Genomic DNA, 27,802 nt, shown 5'->3' on the forward strand with positions numbered 1-27,802 from the left:
ATATCGCAGGAATTTTCTATTTCCAAAACAAAAGGATGGATCAAAGAATCAACCAAACTAGGGCTAGAGTAACCCAAATTATCTCAGCAGCAATATATACATACATATATATACATACATATATATATATATATATATATATATATATCCAAAAAGTCTTACTAAACAACACATGTAAGGCAATGTAATCATAAGACAGCAAAGGCTGGTGTCTAATATAGTAAGCAGAGTTTTACAGGAATTTCCAATAATCATATTTCTAATAAAAATCAAATTCCACAACTCCCTCAGTGCCAAATGACATTATGGGTATCCTCCTTAAAAAGCCAGAAGGCCCGGCTCCAAGGAAAGGGAGGTTGCTTCTCTGCTGGTTAAGAGGGGCTCAGAGACCTAGAGAGCAAAAAAAAAAAAAAGCAGAAAGAAGCTTGGCGCAGGGTCCTGAGGCTTTAAACCCTGAAAGGTTCCGAGGTTGCCCTGGGATACAGACGCTCAACAGCTGCCTGTGCTCCGGGGTCGAGCGCTCCGGGACTGCCCACAAACATGCGCCCGCGTCAGGGAGTGCGGAAGCCTGGAAAGAGGAACACAAAGTCAAAGAAGCCAGATAAAGCCTCGAAGGGAAAAGAGATGGTAGAGGCAGAGAAAGCGCAGAAGATGCAGAGAGAGCAGAGGGAGGAGTGGGAGCAGGAGGGACAGGAGGAGGTGGTGGAGGAAGAGGAAGAGGAGGAGGAGGACAAGGAGGAGCAGGGAGCTCAGGGGGAGCAAGAGGAGCAGGGAGCTCAGGGGGTGCAAGGGTGGGATGATAGGGAGGGCAAGCCGCAGGAAAGCCAAAACCTGTTCCCTGAGTCGTTGAACGAAGAAGACATCTGGAAAGCCATAGGCCCCAGTGAAGGCTTTGACGAAGACGTACCGGAATTTCGTCCCCGCCTAATTAGCGTGGTCAGCCCCAGCCTGAGCACTATATCCCTGCTCAGCAAGGTGTCCAGCCCCTCGTGGGGCGAAGAGGAGCAGCTGCCACACAGGGAGGGCTCTCCTTCTGCTTCCAGCAGCGGCTCGTCCCACAAAAGTAGCGTTGGGCTTCTCCCTCCCTCGGGATCCTGGCCTGAAGGGCGCCGGTGCTTCCCCCTCCCCCCTCTGCTGCCCTTAACACTAGCAAGTCTTGGCTGACTGCCGTGATGGCCCCTAGTGTGGGATCTAAGGGAAATCGGTTAGTAAAAGTAACAGGTCACTCCTGGGGCACTAGTGCCTGTGGGGTGCTCAACTACTTACTGAAGCAGTTCTGTCTAAAACCTTAACAGCGTTACTGTCTTCCTTTAAAAGGAAGCAGAGCATTTAGACCGAGCTTCTTGGAGTCAAGAGTTCACATTTTACTGTGGGTGTATCTTAACTGTTGGGGGGGAAAGGGTGGTGGTGTCTTTGTGCATTCTAGGATATATTTTTTATCAGCATACACAAATCATACACACACACACCTGTGACAACCACACTGTTTCTGCCCCTCACCAAATGTTCCCTGGGAACAAAATTTCTCTTGGAGAACCCGAGGCATGGAGTGGCTAAACTGTTTAATGTTTCGTCTGACAGGCTATCCCAAAATATTTCAAACATTTAAGAAAGACTTGTCTGAAGTGACTGTAGATAGGTAAGAAAATGTTTTCAATTATTAGTACTTTTTAAATATTTAGTTAGTTATTTAATGTATGTGAAACCACTGTTGCTGTCTTCAGACACTCCAGAAGAGGGCATCTGATCTCATTATGGATGGTTGTGAGCTACCATGTGGTTGCGGGGAATTGAACTCAGAACCTCCGCAAGAGCAGACAGTGCTCTTAACTGCTGAGCTATCTCTCCAGCCCGAAAAATCTTTTCCTCAGCAAACAGAAAGGAGCAGAAGCTGCTAAATTGGGATCAATGGCCTGCAGCTACTGGCTCGGCCCAGAGAAAGTGAAAGCAATTGCACTCACTGAATGGAAAATCTTTTTTTTTTTTTTTTTTTTTTTTTAAGACAACAGGATTTACTAACATCAGATTTCATGCTCTTGGCCTTGGATTTAATATACTGGCTTCTTAGTATGCAACTGAGGCATGTTTATTACTTTTCAATTTTAAAATGCAAACTGTACCCAAAGTACTTAACAAAACAACACACATATTATAAAAGTAATATAATATAAAAACTGCCAAGTAATATAATTTCATATGAACATGGAGCTAATATCTCTTTTTTTTTAAGATTTATTTATTTATTATATGTAAGTACACACTGTAGCTGTCTTCAGACACTCCAGAAGAGGGCGCCAGGTCTCGTTGCGGATGGTTGTGAGCCACCATGTGGTTGCTGGGATTTGAACTCTGGACCTTTGGAGGAGCAGTCGGGTGCTCTTACTCACTGAGCCATCTCACCAGCCCTAATATCTCTTTAGGTGCTGTTTTGTTGACCTGGAGGCCAGCCACTATGTTGGACTAGCTGGCTAGCAAGACTCAGGGATCCATCTGTCTTTATCTTCCCATTGCCAGGATTACAAAGCTTAACTCCCATGCACAGCTTTTTTTTTTTTTTTTAATGTATTCTGGGGATGGGGATGGGGATGGGGGTGGAGGATGGAACTCACAGCCTTGTGTTTGCAAGGCAAGCATATTACCAGCTAAGCTACCTCTCCACCTCTCCACCCCTTCAACTATAACTTTAAAAAACATTTTCACTTGCTTTATCAAAATCTGATTTAAATCTGGGCTTCCTTTCCTTTTTATTATTTTTTATTTTTGGTATTTATGTTACTTTTAATTTCCTAGGATTCCGAATTGTAAAGAATTTAAACCTCTACTTTTTGGTTTGTCAGCATTAGTGACGGTTTATAAAATATTAACACTAAATCCACTACTGCTTTCTTCTATCTCTTCTCATTTATTTTTTTTCTAATTAACAACAAATTACATATAGAGAGAAAGGGTGGGAGAGAAGCAAATCATATTTGCTCCATGTTCATAGGAAATTATATTATTTGGCAGTTTTATATTATATTACTTTTATAATATGTGTGTTGTTTTGTTAAGTACTTTGGGTACAGTTTGCATTTTAAAATTGAAAAGTAATAAACATGCCTCAGTTGCATGCTAAGAAGCCAGTATATTAAATCCATGGCCAAGAGCATGAAATCTGATGTTAGTAAATCCTATTGTCTAAAAATAAATAAATAAATAAATAAGATTTTTCCATTCAGTGAGTGCAATTGCCTTCACTTTCTCTGGGCCGAGCCAGTAGCTGCAGGCCATTGATCCCAACTTAGCAGCTTCTGCTCCTTTCTGTTTGCTGAAGAAATTCTTTCCATAAAATGTTTTTCATGTAGTTCTCATGAGTGCTCAGATCTCTAAACTCTTGTAGGCCTGGAATGTCTCCATTTTACCACTAAGCTTTTACTTATATTATTATATTATATTACTAATATAACCTAGCATCACAGACTATGTTTTAAAGTGTTGTCCTTCAGAGCTCTGAAAACATTGCCTCTTTGCTTCCCAGGATCCGGTCTCAGTGATCAGTCTATTTCCCAAACCCTTCTGGTTTTTATTTCCTCCCCATTGTCTCTCTTCCTCCCTTCAGAATGCACACTATGTCTGTTGGGTAGGATTCTCCATCATTCTTCTCTTTTATATTTTCAGCATCTTCCAGATTTTTGATGTTCGGATGTTGGTATACAGCCTGTGTACAGACATTTTTATTCTGTGACTCATGGCTGTAATTCGGAGAACCTGTTACAATTGCTGTTCAGAATACTTTCTGACTGTTCTTTACTGTCTTTGAAGGCCCAATAATATATTAATATGCCATGCTAATGCATCTTTATTCCGTTTTCCTTGACCTCTTTCTTTTCTATTATTACTTATTTTTAAGTAACAACAGTCCTTAGTCATCCACTTGCATTCATAAGTGAATGACTGGCAGGCAGCTAGAACGAGCCCTTCCTACAGGGAGTACTTCACTTCTCTAAGGTGGGACGGCTTACAGGAACCCTGGGTGGGCAGGTGAGGGGAGAATATCAAAGCTAGCATTCTCATTGGTCTGTGACCCCAGCATTAGTAAAGAGAAGGATGCTATATTTTATGGTTAAAGTTCTTTGTGGTGGACCTGTCTATCTACTCTCTCTCCCTTCTTCCTTTCTTCCTTCCTTTCTCCCTTCCTTCCTTCCTTCCTTCCATCCTAACTTTCCTCTTTCCTGCCTTTCTTTCTTTCCTTGAGTTTGTTGAATCAGTAACTATATTCTCTGTTTCTCATTCAAGGGGAAAACTGCCCAGGTATATGACCATTTTTCAACAACCACAATAACAACAAGCTGTTCTTTCCCTTCCTTTAGAAATAAGACCACTGGAGTTGGTGGTTAAAAGTACTTGCTGCTCCTGCACAGGATTCAAGTTCAGTTTCTAGCATCCACATAGTCCCTAACAAGCATCCATCACTCTATCCAGTTCCAGATGCCCTCTATTCGTCTCTAGGGGCACCAGGCCCACATGTGGTGCACATGCATACATGCAGGCAAATCAATCATATACAAAAATAATAATAATAATAACAAATTGTATTTAAAGAAAACTGATGCCTGTTGCCTCATATAATGGGAGAGCAGGGAGTTTTGGGGGCTGGATGATTCAAGGTCATCTCTTGACTTACTATGATGGTAGCCACCATTCTGTCTATGTTTGATTGCATGAAGATAGAAGTTTCTCAGAAATTCCCTTTTGGAAAAACCTCCTCTTGTTTTAAGCTTGTGTATTCTCTGCTCTGACTTTCCTCCTTTCAAAGAGCTATATATTACTCACATACCAGTTAGATCATGTTTTTAAGGCTGGGCATTTAAGAGTCTGGTGTTTGCTTGTTTGTTTCAGTTAAAATCATCACAAGGAAAAGAAAGAGGATTACATGCTGAGTGGCCATGTTACTGTGTTTTTCAGCTATGTTATTACACGTCCATGGGGAGCTCCCTCTTCCAGACAAGACTCTTGTGTCTCATAAATCTTTCTAAGAAGATATTTTAGAAGCTAAACACACACACACAAATTTCAAAGTATTCTTTATTGACTTTGGTGAGATCATGGGTGTGTGTGTGTGTGTGTCTGTGTGTGTGTGTGTGTGTGTGTGTTTTAATGTCCTAAAAATGCAGCCGACATCAGTTCAACTCTATTTTCATTTGCCTTACTGCTATTCTCACTGAAATGGGACACTTGAAAGGGCAGATTGTGGTGGTTTGAGTGAGACTGTCTCCATAGGTTAACGTATTTGAATGCTTAGCCATCAGGGAGTGGAGCTATTTGAGAAAGATTAGAAGGATTAGAAGGTGTGGCCTTGTTGAGGAAGTGAGTCAGTGCGGGAGGGATGGGGGGGTCTCTCACGGGGAGGGGAGGTCTCTAAAGTTTCAAAAGCCCAATCTCTCCCCTCTCCATTCTCCCCCTCACCCCCCTCTTCTGCCTAAGGATCAGGATGTAAAGCTCTAAACTACTGCTCCAGCACTATACCTGTCAGCTTCCCACCATGTTGATCATGGATTAAAACTGTAGACAAGCCCCCCAATTAAATGATTTGTAGGAGTTGCCTTGGCTGTGGTGTCTCTTCACAGCAATGAAACAATAACCAAGACACAGATGAAAGTGACAAAATAAGTTTTGGACCAAGGCAGAAGCCTCTCTGACTCTTTCAGACATCCCTTTGTCTCCATGGACCTCTATTTCCTTGCCAGTGAAAAGGAAATACTATGGTCTTGGTTAGCTTTTGTGAAGGTAATCAAAATATCGCGGGTAAAACAATATTCATTCCCACCTAGTATGCTCGCCACAAAGTGAATTCTTTGCCCATCCTCATTTATCTTTCACCTAAAAATTCCATGCAAAAACTTTGGTGGAAGACTAAGGAAGTCAAGGACACTTGCATGAGTAATGTGTTCATTTTTGTTAGCTCTTGCATTGTGGGTGGGGATGGGAGAGAATACACAGCAAATGTCTTGAGATTTCCCTCTCCTGTTGCTTTACTGGTAGTACCCACAGCTTGTCTCTCAGGAAGGTTGGATAAACAAGACTCCCTCAGAGACTTGCATAAGTGGCCTCTGCAGAGGAGCTCTTTGCCTATTCCAGGACCCAGTTGCTTCAGAACTGAAAAACAAAAGCACTTCACTGATGCAATGTGCCAGGAAACTAAGTGTCAAAATGGCAGGGGAAGATGCAGTTGAACTCTGGTGGGAAAGTAACAATGCTAAATTGAAGGATTGAAATAATGTTGTTTGATCATTTTAGAAAATACAATTCTTTAATTAAAATGCCAAGAAATAAGGGATCTTGGAAAACGACATTTACTTGTTAACAGTAGGGTTACGAATTCTTACTTCCCTGCATTAATCAAATAGCTGATTAAACTACTCAGAGAAGGAATGGAGGTCTCTTCATTACAATGTGTTTGCCATAACCTCAGTGCTTTTTAAAAAGTCCATATAATTTCTTAGCATTCAGGAAATATAGGCAGCCAAGCTCAAGGCCAGCCTGGTCTGCAGAGCAAGTTCCAGGATAGCCAGGCTACACAGAGAAACCCTGTCTTGAAAAACAAAGCAAACGGAGGATTCCATTATTTCTCATGTGTGCTCACGTATGTGTGTGCAGTGTGTCTGTGTGCACGTTTCTGTGCTGGTATAATAGTCATGCCTGTGTGTAGAGGTGAGAAGTACTGCCGTTTATTGCTCTCCACCTTGTCTTCTTATCCGAGATGGTCTTTCACTGAACCTGGAGCTCACCATTGTGGCAAGGCTGCCTGGCCAGAAAGCCCAGCCCTATATCATTCTAAAGTAAAGAAAATGAACACTTTGTATACCACTTAACCTCATGCTCCTGAATCTCTTTAGGACTCCCATCATTCCTGTCTGTCTATAGCATTACATAATTCCTAATAAAACTCTGACCCAAAAGGCCAGTTCTCCTCATTGTCCCTCATGGACCTCTACTCTGAGGACTTTCAGGAAGACTTTCCAAAGAACTTATTTGATCAAACATATCATATTTAACTTTACTGAAAATATAGGAATGGAAGAAAATATTTTAAAAGAAAACATCAGAACTTTCGATGGGCATATGTTATTCAACTAAAAATATACTATGTAGAGTAGACTTGCTAACAATCATATAATTACACTCTAACATTTTGATTTAAATTTCAGAGACATGTACCCAAGTTTGTATCAAAGAGTTCAGATGTCAGTACAAACAGAAGATGAAAGTTGGCTTCAACGAATTTCTGCTAAAAAGCAGATAAGTGAGTCCTTTGATTGTTTAGGTTTTATTGGGAGGTTGGCTTGCAAACTGGAAGTTCAGCTGCTATGGAAGGTCATTAGAGCTGCTGCTGAATCTGGGCAGTGCACATAAACATTGAGATACCGGGCAACTTTGTTAACCTCAACAGCATCTGTTAGCCAAGAAACAAGCCCTCGTGTGACACCAAACCTCCTGGCACTTCCCAGCATGTTGTTCCAGCATCCTAATAAGTGGACTAAGACAGCATGGTCAGCTTTTCACATCAGGAGTGGCTGTTTCTCTGAAATGACTGCTTGGTAGTCCATTATAGGGTCATGGGATGCTCAAAGGTTAGTTGTTTTTATTAAGCTCAGAGAAGGCCTTAATGATAATCTTTGTGCATTAATTGTTATGCTTGAACTACCACTTCTGTTGACACAATGCCTTAAAATAGGTTTAATGTTTTCTTCAGATAACAGACATTCCCCCTGACAGGTCACCTTCTAATCCTGTCTCTAATGACTCTCATTGTCCCTGGTTGCTCTGGGACAGAGAGGGCTGTTATATGTCGGCAGCCATCTTCTTTGTGTCTGAATTCATCTGTCATTCCAACTCTAGCTGTTTTAAACCTAGGAATAGAATAGGAATTGTCACTCTGCATAGATTAAACCTAGGAATCTATGCAGAGTGACAAACACTGGCACTTATTTCTCTATGATTTTTTTCACACTCAACTTTGTTTCTCCTTTTTCAAGATTGATGATGAATACATTCATATGTTGTTTTGTTGTTGTTGTTGTTGTTGTTGTTGTTGTTGTTGTTAGAAAGAATACCATCTATTGAGATAACGGAAGCACCGCCACCACAAACTCCAGCTTCTATGTTAAGAGGTAAACAGTTGCTTGTTTTCATCATCTTTTGCTGGAAAAGACAAGCTGTCAGTATGGAACACACCTGACTTGTACAGTGCTGAGAATGTACCCTGTCAAGCAGTGCAAGCGAAAGGCTTGGGTGGGGGAGGAGGGTGCATGTGTATGAACGTGCACGTGGATGTGCATGTGTGTGCACATATGTGTGTACATACATACCTATTCCTGCTTAAGTGTGACATCCTAGTAGGTTAGGATTGGAGGGAATCTCTAAAATAGAGGAAAACAGAACACACTGCAAAATGGTTTGCCATTTTTCATTTGAATCCATCCTTTCTCTTCAGAAAATTGGGTAATTAATCCTGAAGAGCCCAAGCTAAGCATTTTATGTGAGATGGAGGTAAGAACTATTTGTCATAATAACTAAGGCATTGTTCTTGTAGAGTGACTTATTCAATCTTTAATTGTTTTCTCTCTCTCTTCTTATTTAGTTTAATGAAGACTTTGTAAATTTGTTTGAAACTTCTCTAAGGACGTTACCCAGCGTTGGGCCACCGGCCATTCTGTCCTTTAGGAAAGAGTACTCATATATGGATGTGAGCTTTAAGGTACTTCAGTTCATATGCTTTACTATTTCTGTAAAGGGCCATATGGGGCCACACAGTGATTTGTACAGTAGATGTGAATATACTTTAAAAGAATCAATGCAAAGGGTTCCTTTACTTAGAACAGCACATGGGGTGGCTTTCTAACTCCTCCCATCCGAGTACCATAAAACAAAAGAGCCTCTACCCTTTGGTTGAGGAGGCTACGAGTCTGGATCTGGCTTTCAACAGGGTCACCACTGTAGGGAGACTCTCTTCATTTTCCTGGCTTTACAGACTGGTGGACAGTGTAGCCATTCTCGGCTGGCATTTGTATCCTGCAAGTGTCTGCCTCAGTATTCACTGGCTTCCTGTTGGGTCCCTATATCCAAAGGTCCTTCTCTACTGACACCACCAATAATACTAGATTAAACCTATCCCAATAACCCCATTCTAACTTGGTGACCTTCTTAAGACCAAGTACAGTCACATTTCCAGGTACCAGAGATTAAATGTCCAATGTCTCTTCTGGGAAGACACAGTTCAACCAACAGTAGTAGTCACAAAGTCTACAAATACAGGTGGACCTTTGCCATATTTACTGATATTAAGGAACCAGTTAATGCCAGTATTTGATAAGCTAGATAAAGGTTTCCTTAGTAATTCCATGGGCCAGAGTGGTAAAGACATGACTGGAAGCACAGCCGTTGCCCAATCTGGGACAGCATGTGACCATGTGAAGAGAGTGCACACTCCTGGATCCAAATCCCCTTGATGATGTCTTCCGAGGTGTGCAGGGGATGCTTTGTGCATAGGAAGAGTAAGTAAAGAGTTTTGCCCCAGTATCACAGCACATATGAGTAGACTCTGGCAATGCACTGATGTCAGCTCATTGCTGTTATGCACAACAGAACCACATAACATAGCACCAACAACCATTTGATAAGCTGTTTATCCCAGTTTGGAAACCTGATAGTCACTCCGCAGACTCTGGAATTTTTTACCTGACCAGAATACCCTTCCTCTAAGCCAGAAGGGCTGATATCCAGAGACTTCTCTTGAACTAGTGGGTTATACCCTTCCTCTGACTCCCACAGATGGGCTTGGCCATAAGAAACTCCTTGTGGACTCTTTTCCAGAGATATGTCCTAACCTGGACAAGCCTGGCTCCTCTGGCTCTAGAAGCAAACATTGCCAGTAGCATTAACATTTGTTGAGTTCAGGAATGTTAGCAGCTGACCTATCTTGCACTCCTCTTTATACTCTCTTCACATGAAGAGTCCAGTGGCACTCATGGTCTTTCAAAGACCTGCCATTTGGCTTCATTGTCAGGTACAGGAACAAAAAGACTCATGAGCCAAAAACTGTACTACCAAGTCTCTTGTATAGAAGTGGTCATCACGTCATCATCATTACCATTTCATTTTTTATCATCTCTGTACTGCAAGGCTTTGCCCACTAAGCACTCTGGTTGGCTGGCATTAAGCTTATTGTGGGACGGTTTTGACATTCTATAGAGGTTCTTTGCTTGAGTGGCCAGTTCCTATCTACACTAGCTAACTTGGTCACCTTTAGAACTGGATACCCTGTCTTGTAGGATAATTTTCATGGAAAATATAGATGTGCTAGCGCTGTTCATACCCTGAAAGGCACATCTGGATCTTTTCCTAAGGTATTTTTCTAAGGCTCAGCTACTCACCTGCCCAGAACCCTCTGAAATCATAGCTGTAACAAATACCAACATGGCCTTAGTGTAGTAATCTCTCACAGTTACCTGACCCATCCTGACTTCTGTTTTGCTTGTTTTCCCTCGTGGTCCCTAGCTAATGATGCTGTTTCAGAAGGCTGTGGAATCTTTAGGAGGTGGAGTCTTGCTGGAGGACATGGGTCCCTAGGAGTGGGTCTTATGGGTCACATAGACTGTCCCATTCAGGCCCTCGTGCTCTGCTTCCTGACTGCTAAGGCAATGTAACCAGCCACTTCACATTCCTGTTACCAAAGCCACAAGGTACTACCACTGCCACACCTTCACTGCCGTGATAGACTGTCTCCTCTAAGTCACAAGCCAGAAGAAATGCTTCTTCATTAAAGTCAGTTCTGACAGGAATTCTATCACAGAGACATAGAAAGTAGCAACCAGGTATACAGTAATGCCAAGGCTTTTTCTTACTAGCATTTGCAGGTTACATAGTCTCTACCTCTGCCCATTCCAGAGGACTCTGAGGTCATCCTTTCTATAGCGCCCCCATTTCCATAGCGCCGAAGCACTTGACTTTGCCAGAGAGCAGCCGTGGAAATGCACGGCAGGGCTCCTTAGTCCCTTCTAACACTGGAGTGGAAATGTAACATGGCAGATCTTGCCAGCTTGGTCCCTTCAGCTACAAAATCTCAGACCCTTAAAAGGTCTCCATCAAGTATTTCTGTGATGATTGTTCAAACAAATTGGCACATCCCCCATTGCCTTTGTGGTCCTGCTGACTGTTCACTGCCCACAACCCCGCTCCTCTTACTCCTAAGCTTACTGGGCCTTAGGACACATCTTCACTTTCTCTCTCTTTCTCTGAAGGATGAACAAGAGCTGGAACCCACGTGTGAATTTTGTGGAAGTGATCTACAGTCATTGTTTTTTAAGATGGACACTTCCTCTGACAACATTCAAACCAAACCAAAATCATATGTAAGTTAGTTCTAAACAAGATTTTGACTGAGGAATGTGTGTTATTTTTAAACATATGTAGCATTTTCTCCTGCTTCTTTCTCTTACATTATCATTCTTAAGGGTTAGGTGTTAGTTGTCAAGAAAATGCCAATCACATCTACTAGGAAGCTATAATTTAAAAGACTGATAATAACATGTTGACAACGCTCTGTAGGAACTAACAGTATGTTTAGCCTGGTGCTACCACTTCTTTTTAAATATATATATATATATATATATATATATATATATATATATATATGAGTACACTGTCACTATCTTCAGACACACCAGAAGAGCACATCAGATCTCATTACAGATGGTTGTGAGCCACTATGTGGTTGCTGGGAATTGAACTCAGGACCTCTGGAAGAGCACTTAACCACTGAGCCATCTCTCCAGGCCCCTGACTTCCACTTCTTTAAACACTTTGACAACTTTTTCAGGAAAAAACACTTCCACAGTCAACATAATTCCTAAGTGTTTGTTAAGCATGGATTTTTTAAATTATTTATTCTTCTTTTATATATTATATCCTGACTGCAGTTTTCCCTCCCCCTTCTCATCCCAGTCCTTCACCCCCAACTTCTCCTCTACCCTAGATCCACTCCTCCTCCATTTCACTTCAGAAAAGGGCAGGCCTCCCAGGGATATCAACTAAACATGGTATAACAAGTTACAATAAGACTAGGCATATATATATATATATATATATATATATATATATATATATATATATCATCATATCAGGGCTAGACAACCTAGTAGGAGGAAAGGTTCCCAAAAGATCTAATGGGATGCAGGGGATTATTTCAATTTTGTTGTGTCTGAAAATGAACTTTTTGATACAAAGACATGATTGCCATGCCTGGAGCAAGCAGTACATGTGTAGTTAAGGTAGGGCACAGACACAGGTTTAACCATAAACAGAAATGAACCTAGTTTGTCTTTACTAGAAGATGGTTTTTAAGCCTAAGATGGAGGCCGGCTGGTTCCTTGCATGGTAGCATATGCTGTATTTCCAGTGCTTGGGAGGTGGAGAGCAAAAAACTCACAAGTTCAAGGTCATCCTTGGCTACACAGAGAGTAGACTTGGATAAATGAGCTGCTGTCTCAAAAACAAAGAAAGAAGCAGATATCTGATTTGTGGCAGTTCTGAGGAGGGTGGGGACCACTGTTTGTGGGTACAGATTTCATCTGAACTGACTGGTGATGGGTACTCTGAAGTTCTGAAAGAAACAGCTGAAATGAGGCTAGGAGGCATGTGGATTGCATAGAGTGTGAACATCACCTCACCAAAGCTAATAGAGGAAAGAAGAGCTATAGCCTCTTGTTACCCACACCTCATTGTGGTTTGGGGGGGTTCACCCTCTGTGACCTCTTTATCTACTATCCATGACAGGATCAGAGCTTCTTTGTTTTTCAGAGGTGCTGCTGTCTTCAGTTTCAAAATCTTCTTGATTATATCAACGAGGAATTGCTAACCATCAAAACCCCTGCGCTGGAGTTAATCAGCATCTCACCTCATGCAGCGCATGGCAGTGACATCGACAGGCTCAAGGCAAAGGAGAAGGCTCTGCAGAAGTAATGCAGGCCCTGGTGCTGAGCCAGACAGGATACACTGACCGAAGAGTACCTCATAAGATGAACCTTGGTTTCTCAAAATATAGAATTATGAGAATACGATCCTTATAAGGAAGTAGAAATGAGCTAAAGCAAGCTCATTATAATTCCTGGTCGATGTTGTGAGATTCAAAAGTTCCCATAAAAGCCAGGGATACAGCTTAGTAGTAGAATACCTCCCTTGTGTATACAAGGCCCCAAATTAAGTCCCTTGCAACAGAGAGAGAGAGAGAGAGAGAGATACTAAATAATAATAGTAATACCAATAATGATGATATTGGAGACAAAACCTAATGAGCTCACTGACTTAAAGTAGAGATTGTCAAACATAAATTATCAGGGCAATTCAGAATTCCTAGGCTGGAGAAATTTACCCATAGGAACACTTGCAGGCTCTGACTACATAAAATTGATCCATGAGTGATAAAAGGTTAAAACAGCAAAGGATGAGCAGGTGAGATGTGTAGGGCACTGTTTCCACTTTCAACCATCACTCCGATTTATGCTCGGTTGTTTTGATTCTGTAGAAAACAAGAGCGTCAGATGGCCAGACATTTTGCGATAATATCACATGATCAGAGCCCCACAACAACTGATGATGGTAAGACTTTTGTCACGGATGCCCTCTATCATCAGAAAGCTCACATGCTGGCCGTGGCATCATACTGGCATGTTTTAAAATAATGCTGAAAATGTCCATTTGTAAGGATCATGAAGCTTGTATCTGATAAAACGGGTCAAGGGATGTGAGGTTCAGGCCCTCTGGCTTTTAGAGGTCTCGGTCTCTGTCCCATCGTTTTTTGGCTGAAGTAAATAGCAGCACCTCAGGATGTCCCCAGACAGTGGCCGGGTGCTACCAAGTGTGTGTCTCTTGTGTTAGAGAGCATCCCTTGAGCTCTGTTCCCAAACGTGTTTGTGGAAAATCTATCGAAAGACACCTGAATACTTCCTTCCTGTACTCGGGCACCAGGGCTGGTCAGTAGAGGTCAGAACTGGGGCATTTGAAGAATTGAATTTAGCATCAGAAATCCTAGCTTTATACAGTTGATGGCCTCCTCATCTAATTTGGAAGAAATAACCTCATTTTCCAGTCAGTGTCAAATTTCTTCAGCTGTGGAAAAGATACTTAAGGCAGTCAGTTCCGTTTGTAGTTTTGTAAGTAATCGTGTAATCTTATAGGGGGTTGCTTGACATCCACTGTTTTGTACAGAAACTAAAATCCACAGTGATGGCAGCACACACATCTCAATTCCAGCCAGACAGGTCTCTGGGTTCTTGAGACCAGCTTGGTCCACATAGAGTTCTAAGCCAGTTGGGGCTATATAGTTGAGCCCCTGACTATGAAAAAAAAAAAAAAAAAAGGAGCCAGGCAGTGGTGGAGCACACCTTTAATCCCAGCACTTGGGAGGCAGAGGCAGGTGGATCTCTGAGTTCAAGGCCAGCCTGGTCTACAAAGTGAGTTCCAGGACATCCGGGGCTATACAGAGAAACCCTGTCTCGAAAAACCAAAAAGGAAGAAAGGAAGGAAGGAAGGAAGGAAGGAAGGAAGGAAGGAAGGAAGGAAGGAAGGAAGGAAGGAAGGAGAGAGAGAAGGAAGGTGAGGGAGAGGAAGAAGAGGGAGGAGAGGGAGAGGGGGAGAGAGGGAGAGGAAGAGAAGAGAAGAGAAGAGAAGAGAAGAGAAGAGAAGAGAAGAGAAGAGAAGAGAAGAGAAGAGAAGAGAAAAGAAGAGGGAGAGGAAGAGAAGAGAAGAGAAGAGAAGAGAAGAGAAGAGAAGAGAAGAGAAGAGAAGAGAAGAGAAGAGAAGAGAAGAAGAGAAAAAAAAGAAAAAAGAGGGAGGGGCAGAGAGAGATGGGGGAAGGAAGGATAGAAAGAGGCAGGGAGGAAGGGAGGGAAGGAGAGAGGGAGGAAGGAAACAAGGGCCTAAGAATTCCACATAATGAAAAATCTCTTAGAGGAATCTTTCTTTTTTTCTTTTTTTATTTTTTTTTTAATTTTGGGGTTTTTTTTTGGGGGGGGTTGGTTTTTTAAGACAGGGTTTCTCTGTGTAGCCCTGGCTGTCCTGGAACTCACTCTGTAGACCAGGCTGGCCTCGAACTCAGAAATCCACCTGCCTCTGCCTCCCAAGTGCTGGCATGAAAGGCGTGCGCCACCACGCCCGGCTGTTACTTTTTTATTTAATAGAAAATTTCAATCATTTATGATCAAAGAAACTCCTCTCTAATTTTAATTTAATAAAGGTCCTTATTTTTCTTCCTTTAAAACAAAAGATTGATAAATCGATGGATTTGCAACAAAGGTTTGAATTTTTATCTTATGATAAAGATTTTTTTTAAATAATTCAAAGCACAAATATACCTTCCGGCTGTTCTTCTCTCGCCAGATCCCAAGCATTTGAAGACGATCTCTTACCAGCTCTCTGTAGACATGCCACAGATTGTGCCCCCTGAAGAGACAGTTGATCTTCAGATCACCAACGTCTCCATCACTTGCTATGATTCCTGGAAAACATGTGGCAAGGTAATTCTCCTACAGGTTTTTTGGGTTTTGTTTTTTGTTTTTTTTTTAATTTACTTATTTATTTTTTTTATTAGGTATTTTCCTCATTTACATTTTCAATGCTATCCCAAAAGTCCCCCATACCCACCCCCCCATCCCCTACCCACCCACTCCCCCTTTTTGGCCCTGGGATTCCCCTGTACTGGGGCATATAAAGTTTGCAAGTCCAATGGGCCTCTCTTTGCAGTGATGGCCGACTAGGTCATCTTTTGATACATATGCAGCTAGAGACAAGAGCTCCGGGGTACTGGTTAGTTCATGTTGTTGTTCCACCTATAGGGTTGCAGTTCCCTTTAGCTCCTTGGGTAATTTCTCTAGCTCCTCCATTGGGGGCCGTGTGATCCATCCAATAGCTGACTGTGAGCATCCACTTCTGTGTTTGCTAGGCCCCGGCACAGTCTCACAAGAGACAGCTATATCTGGGTCTCTCCTACAGGTTTTTTGTTTGTGATCTTTTTATTTAAAAATCAGTTTTGATTAAAACATATAGATGTTCTCATAGAACCTCACTGATGGTTCATCATCATGATGACTTCATTTTTAAAATGTGTGCTATTGGGGGATCTCATAGCTATCTTTCAAACAGAATTGGTTTTTCTATTTTTTCAAAAAGTACTCGAGACTGCAACTGCTTCTACACTTTACATCTTGCTAATATTCTTAGTTAAAGCCTTTTGACCATAGAATTTGACAGCTCCACACTAAAGACCATCTCAAACTCTTAGAAAATTAAAAAGAAGAAAAAGAATCACCAAAGTTCTAACTACTTCCTCAGAACAGTGTCAGCATTTGAAGTGTTTTATGTTTGCATTGGACCGCTATGCTTCTGGAGTTAAAGAACTTTAAAGGGAACGTGCTCCCCTTAAATGAGCCAATGCAATCTCCACAAGGTTCCGAGAAGAGTGTATTTTATGTATATTGAGGGAAGTCTTCATAAGTTGCCTTTCAATTTTACGTAGACATATAAAGAACCTATCATTTTTAAGACACTCTGGAAGAAAGCCAAAAGGAGATGCAGACCTCCACAGAATATGGTGATTAAGCCAGAGGAGGGATTAAAGTGGGGGAGGAAGAGGCAGAGACACAGAACAGTCTATACTCAGACTTGGGCAAGCATGTGGCCCTGATTGATGGCAGCTGTGCAGCTTCACAGTAGTGAGGGAAGAAAGTGTCTTTAATGTGCAGTTCTGGACCAACCTTGACTAGACAGCTATATGTTTTATTAATATAATTGAAATGACTACCTCGTACCATCATACCATATGTATTAACAAATTTTAAGGAGATCAAGTACATAAATACAATACAGAAAACTAGAAAGACTTCATTTTTAAAATGTGTACTATTGGGGGATCTCATACATGCATGCAGTGTGTTTTGATCATACCTCGGGCTCCTCTCCCTAACTCCTCCTGGATCCAGTTCTCATCCCTCATCCTCAATCCCTCCCCACTCAGTCCAATTTGTGCTGCCGGGGTATTTTTTTTTTAACATCATAGAATGGATTTAGACCTAAAACCAGTATTTGCTAAGGATCTGATTAATTGTAAAATTTTAAAACAAGCCAAAACTGAAGAATCATTTAAATTACATATGATATATCTTTATATATCTTATATCCTACATTTATGAAGAATTTTTATAAATCAACATAAGAAAGTTCATTTTTCTAGGCGTGGTAGTTAGTGCATGCCTTTAATCCTAGTATCTGGAGGCAGAGGTAAACAGATTGCCTGAGTTCAAGATCAGCCTTGTCTACATGGTCCAGGTTAGCCAGGACTACATAATGAGACCCTTTCTCAGAAAACGAACAACAAAGCCAATCTTACAGAAAAGTGATCCCTTTCTCAAAACGTAAACAGAAACTTTTCACGAGAGAAAATGCTGATACCCAAAAACATATGAAAGCTTGCTCCACCACCTTAGTCTCTGAGAATTGAAGATGCATTCCGTGGTAACCATGCTGGCAAAAAGACGAACTGTGAGCGTGCTGAGCTTTGGGGAGAGGGGCAAACAGTAGCTGACCAGCATCTGCCTGTGGCATGCAATGTGACAACAAGCCATAAAGCAGAACAGTGTCCTACAGGAAGGAAGTCTCTCCTTAACTCGGGGACATCCAGGGTCCCTCACCCACGATGAGTATTGACAGAAAATAGAAAACCACAAATCACTGTACTGTAGCTACTTACTGAGAGGAGGAGGGCATCTTTCTTTGACAGAAAGAAGACACTACAATATACAACAAATGAGCCCAGGTATGGAACATTAAAAATGGGAGAAGCTAAATGATGAATGTATAAAAAAAGAAAAGGCACAAAAAATTACCATAAAATCATACTCTCAGCCGCATCCTGGCAGAGTGTTGATAGCGGAATTCACAAACTGGGGTGGGCACACTGAGTTAGGCATGATGGTCTGGGCACGCTTGGGTGAGCACACCAGGACAGGGCTATTAGGATCTCCTTTATCCATTGGTTGGCTTGTGTGGCGATGGCTTGAGTGTTTGTTACACAGATTACCCACTGCCGAAATAGTGCACTGTAGTGCTTATCTGGAAATATTCCTTACTTGATAGCTTCAAAAGTGAAGGGATGGGGCATCATCTCCAGATGGGACAGTAGGTTTGCAAAGTAAATGACAATGTTTTATCCAAAAACTTAGTTCATTTCACCCTAGGAAATCTTGTGTCCATTTCAGATGTCCAAATGAAGGTCAGGAGTGCAAAGAATTAAACCAAATCTTCTGTTTATCTTAAAATATTATCAGATACAAATTCACCTCCACACTGAATTCCCACATAGAAGTGGTTGAACTTGGAGTCAAAAAGTCGTGCCCTGTCTGTCTTTCTTCACTGTGTCATACCCACTACAGTCATGTGCTCAAATGAACCGAACAACCCTGAACAGACACCAGGTGCTGTATGTTAGCCTGAATTTATTATTATTATTATTCTACAAGCAGGCTTACTGCCGGGGATGTGGTTCCATGGAAAGTGCTTGCCTACTGTGTGCAGGGCCCGAGATTCAATCCCCAGCTCAGAAAAACAAGAAACAAACAGACAAAAGAACAAATGAATAAATGAATAGGTCAGGTTTATGAAATAATATTTACTGTTTCATTGTTCAGCTAAGCACTCCCACAGGTGAATAAAACCTTTACAGTCAGGATAGGAATGTGATCGTTGTGATGTGACTGGCTTTTTCTCGCTTTTTTCATTGGTAATATATATGACACAAAAAATAAAAATTGTAAATAGATGAGTGATGACCAAAGGGTTTATTACGTTATACTGCACGATCAAGAACGATCTGTAAATGGTCACAGCTGACCGTCCCATGCTGAAGCAAAGCCAACCACATTAAGAAAAGAAAGGGCTTGTATCACTGTGCTTGGCGCGTTAGCCCAGCAGCTGGCAGTTACTGTTGCTCTGTTGTGCGTGCAGGTCATGGGGAATGAGCTCCTGGAGAAGAACTACAAGCATGGAAGCAAGTTTCTCACTTCCTTTCCTGATGGGACGACACAAATCTTGTATCCTTTCTTTTCATACGTCATTGTATTGGTTTTACTTCACAAAAAGAAAACCAGGCAGGGCCTGAGGGCATAGGCTTGTAGCCTCAGCTACTTGAGAGCTGAGGTGGGGGAGGCTGAAGCAAAAAGATAGCAAGTCCATGGCTTGCCTGGCCAACTGAGAGGGAGCCTATCCCAAAATTTAGAGGGAAAAAAGTAAGCTAAGGAGGAGGCCTTTGGTAGAACGCTTCACATAGAGGGGCCTTAGTGTCAATCCTGTTAGAGAGGGGAGGGGAGGGGAGGGGAGGGGAGGGGAGGGGAGGGGAAGGGGAGGGGAGGGGAGGGGAGGGGAAGGGGAGGGGGAGGGGGGAGGAGGGAGGGGGAGGGGAGGGGGAGGGGGGAGAGGGGAGGGGGGAGGGGAAGGGAGGGGAGGGAGGAGAGGGGAGGGAGGGGAGGGGAGGGAGGGGAGGGGAGGGAGGGGGAAGGGGGAAAGGGGAAGGGGGGAGAGAGGGGGGAGAGAGAGGGGGGGAGAGAGAGGGGGGGAGAGAGAGGGGGGAGAGAGAGGGGGGAGGGAGAGGGGGGAGGGGGGAGAGGGGGAGAGAGAGGGGCGAGAGAGGGGGGAGAGGGGGGAGAGAGGGGGGAGAGAGGGGAGAGAGGAGATGGGGGAGAGAGGAGAGAGAGGAGAGAGAGGAGAGAAAGAGAGGAAAGAGAGGAAAGAGAGGAAAGAAGAAAGAGAGGAAAGAGAGGAAAGAGGAAAGAGGAAAAAAAGAGGAAAAAAAGAGGAAAGAGGAAAGAAAGAGGAAAGAGGAAAAAGGAAAAAGGAAAAAGGAAAGGAAAGGAAAAGAGGAAAGGAAGGAAAAAAGGAAAGAAAAGAAGAAATGAAGAGAATGAAGGAAGGAAACAGGAAGAGAAGGAAAGAAGGAAGAAAAGGAAGGATGGAAGGAAAAGAGGTAAGGAAGGAAAAGATGGAAGGAAGGAAGGAAGGAAGGAAGGAAGGAAGGAAGGAAGGAAGGAAGGAAGGAAGGAAAAGATGGAAGGAAGGAAGGAAGGAAGGAAGGAAGGAAGGAAGGAAGGAAGGAAGGAAGGAAGGAAGGAAGGAAGGAAACCAGGGAACGAGGAGGGAAATTCAGAAAACATACTCTCAGAAGTCCATCACCCAGATGGAAGCTGGTAACATTTTGGAATACACCTTCCCTTGCTCTGCCTTCCCAGTCTACAAGTTTAACTGTACAGTTTTTTAAAATCGACTCAAGCATATATTTAATTTTACAACTGTTTTTTATGTAACGTTAAAAGTATTTAAAAGGCAGTAGACCTTGGGATCCAGAACTTTTTGTACCACACAGTGCTGTGAGCCTGTTCCAGCATTCGAGACAGCTCTCTGCCTTCCCTGTTACAGAATTACAACTTACTTCCTTGAATTAAATATTTAGGAGGAGACATTCTAGGTAAGAAATTCAGACATTTTCCAGCTCTGATATATTTTGACCCCTAACGCCCATGAACAAAAAGTCAGTAACCACTTCATCATAGGACACTCAGACAGCCAGGCCATGGAGTTGGGGCATAAAAGCCGTCCAGTATCTCTAGAAAAAGAGGTAAAAACAAACACAATTAAAAAAAAGAAAAAAGAAAAAAAGCAACCCTTTTCACTGAGTGCCTCCTGTGTTATAGAGTCATTTTAAGTCAATGTCCCAAATGTTACTCAAACCAACAATAAGCCAGAAAAATGAGGCCCTTGGTCTCAAGTGATAAGGCTGTACCCACCTCATGAGAAAGAATGGGAGTTCTGCTTTCGTTAAATAATTTGCCCAGCTTTTACTACTAGCTATTTACTACTAGTGGCTCCTAACTCTCATAGAGGCTGTGGCTGATTTCAAAAGGATTCAAACTCAGTCTTGGTTTAACTTTACCTGTGAACAGTCTGTGTGTACGGATCTGATTAACACCGAGATGTTCAGTGTCCTTTGGTTTTGATGCTAGTGTGGATGGCATGATTCTCTTAACGTCATTCTCAAATTGTTCCCTGCCATACAAAGCAAGCCAGTTGATTTGGTATGTTGGTCTTGCAGCCTACAGTTACAGTCTGCCTGAACTCATTCATTGGTTCTAACATTTCATTCTGTGGTCCTAAGCACTTCTGTATACACAGATTTCAAATATGGTTTTTACCTTCCCTTCCAATCAGATGTTTTCCTTTCCTAAGCTTTCCATGGTTAGAACTTTCATATATAATTGACTAGAAGGGGCCAGCAGGGTACTTTCCCCCAAGTACCCCGATGACCTAAATTCAGTCCTTAGGATCCGCATGTTAGAGAGAGAATTCAGTCCTTCAAGTTATCCTCTAACCTTTAAACACACACACACACAGACACCACACACAGACACCACACACACACACACACACACACACCACACACACACAGACACCACACACACACACACACACACACACCACACACACACCACACACACACACATGAATACCTATTGAGATGATCATGCTTTCTTTTGCTTTTTATTCTGTTAATGTGGTATATTAGTTGATTTTTCAGATGTTGAAGCAACCTTACATTCATGGGATGAATTTAATTTTATCATGATGCACAAACCTCTTCCATGTTTCTAAATTCTATTTCTTACAACTTTGCTGGGAAGTTTTGCATTTCATAAATTCATTCCGATTCATATAAAGGCATACACCCTTTTGTATTAAAGTAACAGGGACCCTTTCTCTGAAAGGTCTTCGAGATTATGCTTCATAATTTCAGAGAGATCCTCACAAGTTAGGTTTATCCCACAAATAGTGCAGGATCACAGCTTACTCGGAGGACCTTATCTGATCTCAGCTATCCGTCTGGAAACCTAGCCATTATCCGAGTGCCCAACAAGACAGATGGTTTTATTTGTATAATCCAAGAAGACACGCCCACCAACCCTACCATCCTGGCACTGTTTGACTCCTCTGGCAGAAGCTCCTGCTATCACCCCAATGGAAATGTCTGGTACGTGTCTCAGGTCCTTGCTGCTATTTTAGTATTTTTGATGATTTTTTCACTGTTTTTAATTGTATTTTTTTTTCTTCAACAGTAGGAAAGGCTTTTGAGAGGTTTATTTAAGTTAATGATCTTTAGATAATAATATAACTCAGAGCCACACTATACCATGTTGCTTCCTCTTGAGGTACATTCCTAAGTAGAGGTCTTCCTGTCACTGTGTCAGACAATGATACACAAACAAAATCCCTGGATCCAGAAAGCCTGGAAAGGCATTTTCCATGCACATCTGGCAACACCAGTTCTGCCCCTGGAATGCACAGATGAAAGTGGGAGGAGAGAACTGCGTAGACAAAGTCATCCCAGGACCCCCACCCACATGTTGTGGCTTACAGGCAACCCCCACCATACACACTTCATGAATACACACATAATAATAATAATAGAGAAGGAGCCAAGTCTCCATAGAAAGATCCTATATACACTCTATGACTTCATATTACGTCCTTTAATCGGAAAGAAAAATCTGGGTTCCAACTTCAGATACGACGTAAGCCTTTCGGAAAGGTATATACTTTTTTTAAGGGCACACTCTTACTCTATAGCCCTAGTTAGACTGTAGTTAGACTGTAAGGGCAGGCCAGCCTCACATTTGTGACCTTCATCTTCTGAAGTGCTAGATTGCAGGTATAAGCCACCATGGTTGGCTTTTCAAATCATGTGCAGCTACAATCTCACTCATAAAACTCTGTCAGTAACTGGACAAGCTTGAACCTTGCCATTGCTCACCAAACTGGGACACAGTTAGGTCTCTATTTCCCATAGTAGTAATCAATCCATTAACACAGTGTGTAATGGTCACTTTCTATTTATCCTTCAGGATTCAGTGGTAAGTCTGTGTTACATTGAGTGGAGGGTTGTAATTGTCACCTATATTAACTCAACAAGCTGTAGAGACCAGTTGATTTTAGGGATCTTAAACCACATGAGCTGAACTCTTGAGTACTCTGACTGGTCCTGGCATTCTCAAAGCCCCTTCTCTCTGCCTCTGTGCAGCACAGCTGTGTTCTCTGTGCACTGAAGCTCCTTGAAGGCACAGCCTGACTCTTACACAGCTACATCTACGATATAAACTCCAAGAACAAAGAACAGATTATTGTTACTTGAAAGACAGTGAGGTCGTCCCCATGGGTGATCTCTGAGTCCAGTAAGATACCTTCTGGGTATTGCATTTCTCTTGCTATCGGGTTAGTATCAGCAGTAGTCAGTCAGTGCTAGAGAAACAAGGTATTCGCTATCTTACTCATGGGGGCTTTCATGAGCATTTCCCAGAGTTAAAAAGGAAATGAATTGCCAAAGTAAGCCACCCTTCTGAGAATACAGAACTCTCCTCGTGGTAGGGATGGTTACCTCTGCTGAGGTAAGGTAGGATGAGAATGGGATTTCCCAGTAGAATAGCATGGCAGTTAGTGCCACAGAACCTTGCACAAGCATGACTGTGTGTACTGTAGCAGATATGGCCCTGGCAACGCCATATGATTGGAGAGGCCCAGTTGATTCAAGTCACATCTTTGCTCTGCTCTAGAATTTTTCTCCATTGCAGTGAACTCAAAAGTGCCCCGAGCCCCTGCTTTCCACACCCAGCCTCCAAAGCCTCCTCCTCGGTGGACACTTGTGCACCCCAGCTCATGCACTGAACCAAGGCCCTGGCTTCAATCACCAGCACCCTCTCACACACACATCCAAAAACAGCATAAAAGGAGGGGTGCTTAATTTGTAACTGTGTCAGCGCTCTGAAACAAGGACTGATTTGGCATCTTCGAAATTTACATCCGCTGCCCTACATTTTGGCCTGATGGAAATCTAACGATTGATCCCTCCTCTGTCAGGAAGCACTTCCCCTCTGCATCCTTTCTCTTCCCATTTGAAACCTCTAGGACTTCCCTTTACCTCCCAGCCATTTTGGGACCTACTTTAGTTCAGTATAGTTCAATTTAAACCTAGTATTTCAAATAAGGTAACGTGATTAGTGTCGCCTCTGAAGTTATCTAAGGATTCCGCCATTCATCTACCTTGGTTAGGATGTGACAGAGCCAATTCAGCCTTGAATTATGCTGCTTTCATTGGGGAGGCTTTTTTGTTTCTGTTTTTGAACCAAAGTCCCACTCTGCCATTCCTCCCCCTCACATCAGGCTGAACGCTGTGATGGCAGGAGTGAGCCACGACACCTAGGTCTATTAATGATCATTCTGGTTGCCTTCCAGGGTATACATCAACATCTTGGGAGGCCAGTACTCAGATCAAGCCGGCAACAGGATACGAACTTGGAACTGGTCAAGTACCATGCCTTCCTTTGTCTCATTTAAACCTGTCTTTCTGGCTTTGAACCATTACATTGGAATTCGCATCCTAGAACAAGACAAGGTCTCCATTAATTTTCTAGCTATGGGCCAACAGGCAACAATCAGCCTTGGAACCAAAGTAATGGTATGTGCATTTAAAAAGTGGTTTAAGCTGGGCAGTGGTGGCTCACGCCTTTAATCCCAGCACTTGGGAGGCAGAGGCAGGCAGATTTCTGAGTTCGAGGCCAGCCTGGTCTACAAAGTGACAGCCAGGGCTACACAGAGAAACCCTGTCTGAAAAAAAAAAAGTTTAAATCATTTAGATTTTAAGAGTAAAATAGTTTTGTTAATGTTATCACTGATAAAATATACTTATGTATAATCTATCTACTGATAATTTTGGGAATTCACAATGAAAGTTTCCTATGAAACTGAAGCAACCTTACATTTTCTTCTATCTTAAAATTCCTTTCAGTTCAGATTTAAGTCCACAGAGCATCTTTGCATGTTCATTGTGTGGCTGCGTTTGGCAGCCTCCGCAGTCCTGTTTTAGGATTGATGTTGCGAGGTTCCTGTTTCCTCCCTGTTATGGCAGAAAGCCCTATAAGCTGAGCCAGGAAACCTGGGTTCTAACCTAAGGAAGAGCTTAGAAACACAAGCTCTGACTCTTTGGAGACACTGCTAGATTGATTGCCTAGGTCTTCATCCAGTCATCACCTACCCTATTCTGAGCTTCCCCTAGACTTGGCCCTGCCCTACACTGGCTGATCTAGGCTGCCTCTCCCGCTGACAATGACCTCTGGAAGGGAAGAACAGGCTTGCTCTCCTTTCTTTATCCTAGTGTTTGGTCAGAGTGCACTTTCCATGAGGGCCATGATGTAGCATTGTAGAACACAGACATCAAATTACAGTCTGTAAATTAAAATCTCACCTCTGCCCCTTGGCGATGTGAGTGAACTTTATTTAGCTATCTATAAAGTAATGATTCCTCTCTCTAAGTTGCTGTGTGGAGTCTATGGAAATGTAAAATACTAAACATGGTACCTAGCACTGACTATGCACTGAGCCAACAAAGCTGCCATACAGATGCAGAGAGATAGTCACAGAAGCTGGTGTGCTTCCACATGCAAAATGACTTGGGGCACACCTCTTAAACTCTGAAGAGCTTCACTTCATCTGCTTTTAAAGGAGGAGATTGCTCCAAACTTTCCAAGTGCCTTCATCTTGGGAATTTGTAATACATATGCATTCATGCATTTCATATGGAAACCTGATCTCAATATTCAGCACAGGCAGGATATCTTAGGAGCAGCAAACAAAGGGAGACACCAACTGGAAGTAGATACAGCATGATTCTAGGCCCTGTCAGTCAATCTGGCTGTCTACCTGGGTTCGGCTCTTAGTAAATTTCTTTCTTGGTTAGAAACGTACAGTGTGATCAGCTAATGCCAGCTCATGCAGTAATGTATAGCTTCCTTTTGAGTACATTCTCTGAAACACAAAAATGTCCTCCTGGGCACCTTCACAACCCCCTCCCCCCCATTGCTTCTCTTCTTGTCTATTAGAAATGAATTTTAACAAGGAAAAGGCATTTTGATACAAAAAAGAAGACCCCAATGCTAACGTTTTTTATTTTCCCCACTGTTTTCACAGTTGCTCTTTCTCTGGAGGGTGGGGTGAGAAGTCAGTGCTCTTGGTGCCCCTGCATCCCTACCTGCCTGTGAAGGCGCTGCCTCTGCTGCTCTTTAGCCTGCCCCACTGAGGACAAGTGCCCTCCTCGGTGGCCCTGAAGCTGCAGGCGAGGAGCAGCTGCAAAAGGAAATGCAGAGGAAGTAGACAGGGCAAATGAGGCGATTAGCAATGGAGTCCTGGAGGTCAAGACACATAAAAGGAGTGTTAGCTGGTCCCATGCTATCTTCTCTATGAAGATGTCCCTCTCCGCACTTTTCCCCTGGGCCTTCGGAGCATCCCTCGTCACCTCTGCCCCACTAGACACTTTCTAGGGAAGAGACTATTTAAGGTAGATTCAGGAGACACTAGTTACATTTTGTGAATAAATTATAGGCTTTGAAAGTGTCTAAAGTCCATTTGCTCTCTCAAGTCTCCGTGGCATGACAATCTCTTTCCTCATTAGCAGTGAAATTGTCCCACTGCCCCACCCCCGATCAGTGCTCAGGCCCCGCCTACCAGCCCACTTCTGCTCCTCATGGACACTCACCTCTCTCTCTCTCTCTCTCTCTCTCTCTCTCTCTCTCTCTCTCTCTCTCTCTCTCTCTCCCTCTCTCTCTCTCTCTCTTTGTGCTAACAAGCTCCACGATCCAGAGGAGGTTCCAGCCCTGTGGTTCCTGAGTGGAGACGACCTTCTGCTGTTGGCCAACTTAATAAAGATCCGGCGCCTGTTCAATAAGCTGGAAGGATGCATGAATTTCCCCATAAGTCAGGCTTGGGAAAAGTTAAAGCAACCTCCCTACCTTTCCTCACTCTCTCTAAAACTACTTGCCCTCTGCCATAATTCTGGCATACAGCAAAAGACAATGGAAACAATTATAGATCTAATAAAAGAAGAGGAGTAAGGAAGTGTCATAGGGCCTTTGTTGTTTTGCTTTGTTTCGTCTTTTAAGGGACATGATATAAGCCCCTTGAGGTACACTAGTGGCCATGCCCCTTCTGTGAGCATTTCCATGTTCTACCCACAGAACATCTAACTTCCCTAATGGCTAGACGCAGCCCACACCATACAGAGTAAAAAGCCTAAGCTCTGGACTTGAAATCCCACCAGTCCCTGTAGTTTGAATTCTTAATAAATCCCAGGGCAGGGTTACTGCTCACCTCAATAGTTTATGTTATGTTCCCAAATGAAAGACACACACACACACACACACACACACACACACACACACACACACCCTTGTATTTTCATATGCCTTAAGCAGCATAAGACCTGTTGCCTAACCTCCATGCTGTTAGAATCTACCTCGATATCTCCGAGTTACCGCTTATTCCTATGTTCCTTCTTGGCTGCTCTTAACTCAATTAAGCAGCCCTCTGGACCGTGTTATCTTAGCCCTTTTACATGGCGGCTCTGGTTCTCCCTCCTGCATGAAGTTCTTCCCTGGTGGCTCTCACCTCTCCTGCACACTCTTCTAAGGCACAGCGGCTCTCCTTGTTTCCCTTTCTTGAGGTCTCTAGCCCTGGAAACCTAAAAACCTGCCTCTCCCTCCCCCCCCCCCACCCCCCAGCTATTGGCTGCTGGCATTTCTATTTACCAATCAGAATTAACTAAGGGTAGGTTCCCAGAAGATATGTGCAAACTCCAGATTTTGGGGGGCCCAACACTTAGCATTATAATAACAGCAAAAGACAAAAC

At 42.8% G+C, this 27,802-nt stretch overlaps 1 protein-coding gene and 1 long non-coding RNA gene across 2 annotated transcripts in view; one reads left to right on the forward strand and one right to left on the reverse strand.

Annotated features, from left to right (window-relative positions):
- The window catches only part of LOC147005633 (uncharacterized), a 46,374-nt gene extending 45,346 nt beyond the window's left edge, over positions 1-1,028 (reverse strand). The window contains exon 1 of the long non-coding RNA XR_015046741.1: positions 908-1,028. This is a non-coding gene — a long non-coding RNA (uncharacterized LOC147005633). The remainder of the gene's footprint in view (positions 1-907) is intronic.
- Erich6 (glutamate rich 6) lies at positions 406-27,030 on the forward strand. Its single transcript, XM_085835878.1, has 14 exons — positions 406-1,063; positions 1,582-1,639; positions 7,188-7,282; positions 8,085-8,150; positions 8,474-8,529; positions 8,621-8,737; positions 11,280-11,390; positions 12,838-12,995; positions 13,562-13,635; positions 15,415-15,551; positions 19,033-19,118; positions 21,947-22,102; positions 24,358-24,580; positions 26,745-27,030. Exons 1-14 carry the CDS (start codon positions 541-543, stop codon positions 27,006-27,008), a joined length of 2,124 nt encoding a protein of 707 aa, XP_085692004.1. The 5' UTR covers positions 406-540; the 3' UTR covers positions 27,009-27,030.
- The last annotated feature ends 772 nt before the right edge of the window (positions 27,031-27,802 follow it).

This window comes from Mus caroli, unplaced genomic scaffold (assembly GCF_978045245.1).
Source record: "Mus caroli unplaced genomic scaffold, Mus_caroli_1 scaffold_3, whole genome shotgun sequence".
In the NCBI taxonomy this organism is placed as follows: domain Eukaryota; kingdom Metazoa; phylum Chordata; class Mammalia; order Rodentia; family Muridae; genus Mus; species Mus caroli.

What these genes read in the sequence shown, in the direction of transcription:
- Erich6 (XM_085835878.1), top strand. Translation starts at nt 541, where the DNA reads ATGCGCCCGCGTCAGGGAGTGCGGAAGCCTGGAAAGAGGAACACAAAG. An exon ending in GATGGGACGACACAAATCTT is followed by an intron (nt 19,119 to 21,946) that starts GTATCCTTTCTT and finishes ATCTGATCTCAG; the next exon opens with CTATCCGTCTGGAAACCTAG. An exon ending in CACCCCAATGGAAATGTCTG is followed by an intron (nt 22,103 to 24,357) that starts GTACGTGTCTCA and finishes GTTGCCTTCCAG; the next exon opens with GGTATACATCAACATCTTGG.